The 8657-nt window shown below is 34.0% G+C and overlaps 1 protein-coding gene across 1 annotated transcript; it reads left to right on the forward strand.

The window, feature by feature from the left end:
- Positions 1–4092: 4092 nt before the first annotated feature.
- LOC101495861 (uncharacterized) lies at positions 4093–5279 on the forward strand. Its single transcript, XM_012711829.1, has 2 exons — positions 4093–4204; positions 4603–5279. The coding sequence occupies exons 1-2, from the start codon at positions 4093–4095 to the stop codon at positions 5277–5279; spliced, it is 789 nt and encodes a 262-aa protein (XP_012567283.1).
- Positions 5280–8657: the final 3378 nt, after the last annotated feature.

Genomic DNA, 8657 nt, shown 5'->3' on the forward strand with positions numbered 1-8657 from the left:
ACGCGTCTCATCTCAGCTTCATATTCCTTTTATATTTATTTCTCTATTTTTTATTTTATTTTAATTTTATTACTTTGTTTTCTATTTTTTTTAAGTTTAATTTTATTACTTCTTCCTCTCATCTCATCTCACATTCCTCTTAAATTTCTCTGTTTCTTTTTTAATAAAAATTTACTTCTTTCTTTTTTTATTTTATTTTATTTTTTAATTTAACTTTTTTTTCTTTTTCATTCTTTTTTTACTTCTTTTATCTTTTGTTTTCGTCAGTTTTCTTTTTAATTTTATTTTTTTGTTACTTGCTTTTAATTTCTTTTAATATAATTTTTTTGTGTTACTTCATTCTTTTGTTTTACTTCTTTTTTCTTTTGTTTTCATTCTTTTATTTATTTATTTTTTTTTTTACTTTTTTTGTTCTTTATGTTTTCTTTTGTTTTTTCTGTTAATTTAATATTTTTTGTTACTTCTCTCTATTTTTTCTACTTCCCTTCTTTTTCTGCCTGTTCTACAAACAGCCATGACAACATCATCTGCAACCCCACAAAGTAATAGTTCTACTCCGTGTGTAATGTTTAAACTAACCGGTGATATTGTTGACCTAACATGGCAGTTTAAAAGTGTAAAGGACAAGAATAATAGAAAGAGGGTGACATGTGATTTCTATTGTAAGACCCATAATTTTAGAGTACCATTTATGTATTTTTGGTGTATTTTGGATTTTGGCTCGGGGGCTTTTAAGCCAAAGTTAATAATATTTTGGAGTTTTATAATCAAAAAGATATTTTGATGCCAATCAAATTTTCTCGTCGATAAATAAATTGAAATTAACTGCGGTGAATCCTTTACGGATAATTTAATGTGTTTCGGGCGAAACGGTAATTTAACAAATATCTAGATATTTTGAGATATTTGTTAAGTTATATTTATTATATATATGTATATATATATGTGTATGTTTGTTTGGAGGGAAAAAGAAAGGAAAACTAGAAGGAAGGAAAAGGAAAAGAAAATAGTATAAAAAGGAAAGAAGGAAAAAGGAAGAAAGGAAAAAGAAAGGAAAGAAAAAGAAAGGAAAGAAAATTAGATTTTTCCATCTCCTTCCTCTGAACCTCACGCGAAACCAAAATCCCTCCTCCTCCCATTTTTCATTTTCGTTGCTTCCTTTTCTTCAAAGCTAGTGACCCAAGGTTGGGTGAGAGTTTTGCTACTGACTTGCTGTGTAGTCGAATACAGACTGTTGTATTCGAATACAGACATGCTGTTTTTGCCACTGACTTACTGTGTAGTCGAATACAGACTGCTGTATTCGAATACATTTTGCTACTGACTTGCTGTGTAGTCGAATACAGACTGTTGTATTCGAATACAGACATGCTGTTTTTGCCACTGACTTACTGTGTAGTCGAATACAGACTGCTGTATTCGAATACATTTTGCTACTGACTTGCTGTGTAGTCGAATACAGACTGTTGTATTCGAATACAGACATGCTGTTTTTGCCACTGACTTACTGTGTAGTCGAATACAGACTGCTGTATTCGAATACATTTTGCTACTGACTTGCTGTGTAGTCGAATACAGACTGTTGTATTCGAATACAGACATGCTGTTTTTGCCACTGACTTACTGTGTAGTCGAATACAGACTGCTGTATTCGAATACATTTTGCTACTGACTTGCTGTGTAGTCGAATACAGACTGTTGTATTCGAATACAGACATGCTGTTTTTGCCACTGACTTACTGTGTAGTCGAATACAGACTGCTGTATTCGAATACATTTTGCTACTGACTTGCTGTGTAGTCGAATACAGACTGTTGTATTCGAATACAGACATGCTGTTTTTGCCACTGACTTACTGTGTAGTCGAATACAGACTGCTGTATTCGAATACATTTTGCTACTGACTTGCTGTGTAGTCGAATACAGACTGTTGTATTCGAATACAGACATGCTGTTTTTGCCACTGACTTACTGTGTAGTCGAATACAGACTGCTGTATTCGAATACATTTTGCTACTGACTTGCTGTGTAGTCGAATACAGACTGTTGTATTCGAATACAGACATGCTGTTTTTGCCACTGACTTACTGTGTAGTCGAATACAGACTGCTGTATTCGAATACATTTTGCTACTGACTTGCTGTGTAGTCGAATACAGACTGTTGTATTCGAATACAGACATGCTGTTTTTGCCACTGACTTACTGTGTAGTCGAATACAGACTGCTGTATTCGAATACATTTTGCTACTGACTTGCTGTGTAGTCGAATACAGACTGTTGTATTCGAATACAGACATGCTGTTTTTGCCACTGACTTACTGTGTAGTCGAATACAGACTGCTGTATTCGAATACATTTTGCTACTGACTTGCTGTGTAGTCGAATACAGACTGTTGTATTCGAATACAGACATGCTGTTTTTGCCACTGACTTACTGTGTAGTCGAATACAGACTGCTGTATTCGAATACATTTTGCTACTGACTTGCTGTGTAGTCGAATACAGACTGTTGTATTCGAATACAGACATGCTGTTTTTGCCACTGACTTACTGTGTAGTCGAATACAGACTGCTGTATTCGAATACATTTTGCTACTGACTTGCTGTGTAGTCGAATACAGACTGTTGTATTCGAATACAGACATGCTGTTTTTGCCACTGACTTACTGTGTAGTCGAATACAGACTGCTGTATTCGAATACATTTTGCTACTGACTTGCTGTGTAGTCGAATACAGACTGTTGTATTCGAATACAGACATGCTGTTTTTGCCACTGACTTACTGTGTAGTCGAATACAGACTGCTGTATTCGAATACATTTTGCTACTGACTTGCTGTGTAGTCGAATACAGACTGTTGTATTCGAATACAGACATGCTGTTTTTGCCACTGACTTACTGTGTAGTCGAATACAGACTGCTGTATTCGAATACATTTTGCTACTGACTTGCTGTGTAGTCGAATACAGACTGTTGTATTCGAATACAGACATGCTGTTTTTGCCACTGACTTACTGTGTAGTCGAATACAGACTGCTGTATTCGAATACATTTTGCTACTGACTTGCTGTGTAGTCGAATACAGACTGTTGTATTCGAATACAGACATGCTGTTTTTGCCACTGACTTACTGTGTAGTCGAATACAGACTGCTGTATTCGAATACATTTTGCTACTGACTTGCTGTGTAGTCGAATACAGACTGTTGTATTCGAATACAGACATGCTGTTTTTTTTGCTGAATGCTGAAACAGCCTTGTATTCGAATACAGAGATGCTGTATTCGAATACAACAATGTTGTTTTGTTAAAAACTTCATTTCTCAACCTTGTTTATGCATGTTTGGCATATGGAAACCCTTTTAAGGTGCATGCTTAGTTGAAAAGTTATTTTGAGCATTTAAAAATTTAGTTGTTATGTGTTAACTGTTATTTTTTTTGGTTGGTGACCCTTTACAATTATTGTGGAAATCTGGGCTTTGCCCTCAGATGAGAGTCAGGACGGTCCTACCGGTTCGTACCCTACGGACGGGAATGGAGATGGGAACGCTTGACTGCAGTTACGTTAGGAGGATCTCACGGGGCGCGTGGAGATTACTCAGGGTGTATAGCTTTTTGGCAGGATGATCAGATTAGGATGGTGTATAGGGACTAGGGGTCCTTCTTTTTGGTTGGGAGTATTTTTAGTTTGGAAAACTGTACTTTTACTAATATTATCAGTTTGACATCATCTTTGAATGGGTTCCATGTACCATTTGATGTTGTGGAAATGTTTTGGATTTGTAATTGGAGAAACTTTTCCGCTGCTGTAAATTATAATGACTCAATTATTTATCCAAAGGCACTTCTTTATCTATTTCTCTGTTTTATGTTTAGTTACTTTCAAAAAAAAAAATTATACCCTGGCTAAGAAAAACGGGGTGTTACATCTATCAAGTTGAAACTACTGGAGGAATTACAGGAGCAAGACAACATAAGTTAGGAATAAAGGGAGACGTAAAAAGCTGTAGAAAAATACCACCAGATTGTAAGCTATTGTTGCAGAAAGATTATGATGAAAAATAAGCACTAAAATATGGAATATTAAATGAGATGGAAGTTCAAATTGATAATGATGTTAATGACGATGTAGCTAAAATAAGGAGAATTCAAAGTGGAAAAATGGCAATTGATGCCCCTTTACTAGCTGACAAGAAGACAAAAGGTCCATTGGATTTAATGTTCATGAAAAAGGCAGAACACAAATTGGGGAAAGACAAGAGACAAACAAGAATGAATGATGCTTGTGACAAAGAAGCAAGAGCAAGAACGATATAATACATTGTTCATTTTTTTACACAAATGGAATTGCTTTCAATGTTGCAAGAGCAAAAAGCTTCAAGTTGATATTGGAAGTAGTTTGAAACCACGATCTTCATTTGAAACCTCCAAGCTATCATGAGTTGAGGGTTTCACTCCTTTAAAAAGAGTTGGAATATACAAACACTTTATTGAATGGTCATCAATTGCATCGCGCAAAATGTTGTTGCTCAATTATGTCAAATGGTTGGACAAATAAAAAGAATAGGACTTTGATAAATTTCTTGGTGAATTCCACAGCAGGAACAATGTTTGTAAAGAGTGTTGATGTTTCTGCCTACATGAAGATTGTGATTAAGATATTTAAGCTATTGGACAATTTTGTTGAGGATATTGGTGAGAAAAATATTGTGCAGGTGGTTACTGACAATGAAAGTAATTATGTATTGGCTGGTAAACTACTAACTGCCAAGAGACCACACTTGTTTTGGACTCCGCATGCTGCACATTATCTAGACCTAATGTTAGAAGATATTGGAAATATTGCTAAGGTTAAAATAGTTATTCCAAAAAGGATTAGTCTCGTCAACTTCATTTATAACCATGCATTGGCGTTGAACATAATGAGAAAGAACACTGACAATGTTGAGTTGGTTAGACATGGAGTCACAAGGTTTGCTACCACATTTCTTACTTTGAAAAGATTGCATAAACAAAAAACTAACCGTAGAAAGATGTTCACTTCAGAAGAATGGTTGAAGTCCAAGGTAGCTAACGATCATAAGGGAAATAAGGCAATCTGTATTGCACATTTAACATCATTTTGGAATGATATCATCTACACTCATAAGGTTATGGGACCTCTTGTACAAGTGTTAAGACTTCTTGATAATGAGAAAAAACCTACAATGAGATACATACATGCAACAATGATCAAGGCCAAGGATATTCAAAAAGCTTTCAATGAACAAGCAAACTAGTAGAAATGTCAATTTCATCATCCATTGCATGTTGCAGGCTACTACCTAAATCCGAAGTTTTTATATAGCAAACCAGTAATTGAGAATGATCCCATATTGGTGGGAGGTATTCACTTATGCATCGAAACACTTAGTGAAAGTCATCAAATGAGTGACATGGCTACTACACAGTTGGAGGAATATAAGATTGTTAATGGTCTCTTTGGATTGGGTGGAGCAATAAGACAAAGGGCAACATTAACTCCCAATAATTGGAACTTCATTTATTTCTTCTTAAACCTTTTAGCACACAACAACTTGTATAAAATGAAAATGATTGTTTCATTGCATCTAAGTGGTGGAAGACTTATGGAGCAAAAACTTTTCTTTGGCAATTATTGGCCATTAAACTGTAAAGTTTGACATGCAAGTCTTTAGGATGTGAGTGTAATTGGAGTACTTTTGAGTATGAAAGTTAATACTTGTTATTAAGTTATAGAGTATTCTACTATCAAGGTTCATATTAATTTAGTAAACTAATATTTTAAATTATAATACATAAATTCATTCCAAGAAGAGAAGTAGACTTGAGCATAAGAGGTTGGAAGACTTGGTTTTCGTCAAGAATAACCAGGCTTTGAAAGAGTGATATGATTGTCGTGATTCGATTGATCAAATCGTCCTGAATGATCATGATTATTTTATCAATGAATTTGAAGTGGAGACTTGGGGGAAGATGGTGAACCTGTTGAAGAATTAGTTTATGACGATGATAATCTAACTTGGACTGATGTTGCCAATGCAAGTGGGGCTAATGAGCCAGTGGTTTACACTAGGCAGGCAACAAAAGAAAAGGCATTGCAAGTGCATCTAGGGCAATAGCACAAGAAGCAATATCAAAAGAAGTGGTGTCAAAAGAAAATGTTGAAGAAGTTGAACCTATTTATGTTGAAGACGATGAGGATAATGAATAATATATTGAAGTTGATAGAAAAGAGGAGGAGGAAGAAGAGGAAGAAGACTATGTTGAAGATGATGATGATCCTTGATTCCTATAACATGCATTTTAGTTTTAATTTTTTGTTATTTTATTACTCTACTATGTTGAAGAAGATGATGATATTTGGTATCTAAATCTATATTTTGATTAAGACTATTTGGTATCTAAGTGTGTGTTTTGATTAAGACTATGAGTTTGAGACATTGTTTAATCATGGATGCTTATATAGTATTATTCATGTAGAGGTCATCCCGGTATCCTGCAACCCGCTATCCCGATTTTCGGAATTAGCGTGACGCACTGCTATTTGGGATTAACTATGTAGGTTATAAGAGTATATGAGTTGCAAACATATCACATATTCATCAAGCACACTCAATTTCACAAAATAAGGGTCAAATATGTCAAACGGATAAACATAAACACAATCATATTACAACCTTGAACAATAATGATGATCTTGTAACCATCAACCAAAAATCAAGGAATCAACTTTCACTTCACATGTCACATATAACCAAGGATCTACTTGAGAGTGATCTACAATGTAAGAGGCGAATTTGGTGGTTTACTCAAAATACAATATGGTAAATCACTTATATCATTGAAGATAATTTGCAGCAATATAAGTCATCAAAATTCAATTCTATCTAAAGACAATTTGCACCAACAAAAGTCATGAGTTGAAGTGATCTTTTACCTCCAAAGATAAGCAAGAAAAATTGAAGAAAAGAACAGAAAATAAATGCAAATAAACCTAGAGCAATAAAAACTAAACACAAGTTTTGGTAAAAACAACAATATCATCTCTAGCATCATCAACAACAATAAACACAAAGCGCTAAAATGTTTGTTTTAGAATGGTAGTCAACAACTATGGTGTTAGTTTTAGAATTACTTACAAACATGGTGTGCTACGACATTGTCGATGGAGAAGTGTTGCGTTACGCCGTCATCGGAGAGAGGCACAAAGAAGCTTCGTTATTGGAGAGGCACAAAGAAGCGCTGTCACCGGAGAGATGCAGAAAACAACGCTGTCACTAGAGAGAGGCGGGAAACAGTGTCGTCACCCCAGTGAGGTAGGAAGCAGCGTCACACCGCACCAGAGAGAGGTGTTGAGATTGTTCCTTCTTTTTCTTTTAATGCTTGGCAGCTTGAGAGATTCAGAGATTTGGTTGTTTGGCAGATTTAGAGACTGATAGCGTCTCGATTGCAAAGGTTTGGGAATTTGAGAGATTTTGGGAATAATCCGACTTTGGAATAGAAAATGAAAGGTTTTGGGAGATTTTCAATTTTTGAGAGGTTTGCAAAATATGAGAATTTTGGTGAAAAAAAAAGCAACACGGGAGATTTTGGGGTAAGAAGTGTTTTTCAAGAATCTCAAACCACGACAGAGGTTGATTTTTTTCGTCACAAAAACCGCCGAAGGCGGTTTTATTGCAACTTTCCCAAGTTTTAAATTTTCTTATAGTGATTATTAATGACTTAATTAATTTAATTAATTAAAATTGATTTTTAAATTTAATTATTTTTTAAAAAACAAAAAATAGGTGGGAAATGGGTTTGCCACTGGAAAATCGATTTTGTGTGAAACTATTTCTCACCTCTATTCTAAGTTGGTACATAAATTGAAAAGGGTATTAGTTTGGTATATAATTTTTTTCAATGTAAAGGGATTAGAAAGAAAAAAAAAACCTCTATATATATATATATATAAAACCCAAACATGAAAATAGTGGACATCTATAATCTACAACAAACATTATCTGGAATATTTTTTTAAATAGGAAAATAGTGGCATCTATAAAATTTATTATTCTCATAATATATTTTTGTTATCATCAAAACTTTAAGTATAAAATCAACTTGATTCCATCATTGTTGTCTAATTTAGAAGGAAACAGATAAAAATGGATAGAACTGCAAAAAACAATGTATTCTTCTACTTTAAGCTCTAAGTCACTTGCAAGAATTAAGAATGAAATGGTATGGTAAGCTTGTTCTATCTAAAATATTAGAAAACAAATTCATTATATGATTATGTATTTATATACTTATATGGTGCAAAATTGTAGGAAGTGCAAGATGGGTGACCATACAGTTGGAGTGACATGTATCTCATCGCATACAAAAAACATGATGGACGATTTGTGAATGACGAGGGTAGAGAAAAACATGTAAGATATTTATAATTAAAATATGCAATTCTTCAATGCCTCTAATTATAAATATGCAATTTATAATTAATTACGTGACATAATTCTAATAGTAATTATATATTTTCTTACTAATGACAGAAATTTTGATTTGTTGTGTAACATGTAGCATAAAATCTTAGGAATCCATGTCTTGCATTAGTACATTGAGTAATATCACATTGAAAAATCCCTCTCTTTCCC

Source organism: Cicer arietinum, chromosome 4, assembly GCF_000331145.2.
Source record: "Cicer arietinum cultivar CDC Frontier isolate Library 1 chromosome 4, Cicar.CDCFrontier_v2.0, whole genome shotgun sequence".
NCBI lineage: Eukaryota > Viridiplantae > Streptophyta > Magnoliopsida > Fabales > Fabaceae > Cicer > Cicer arietinum.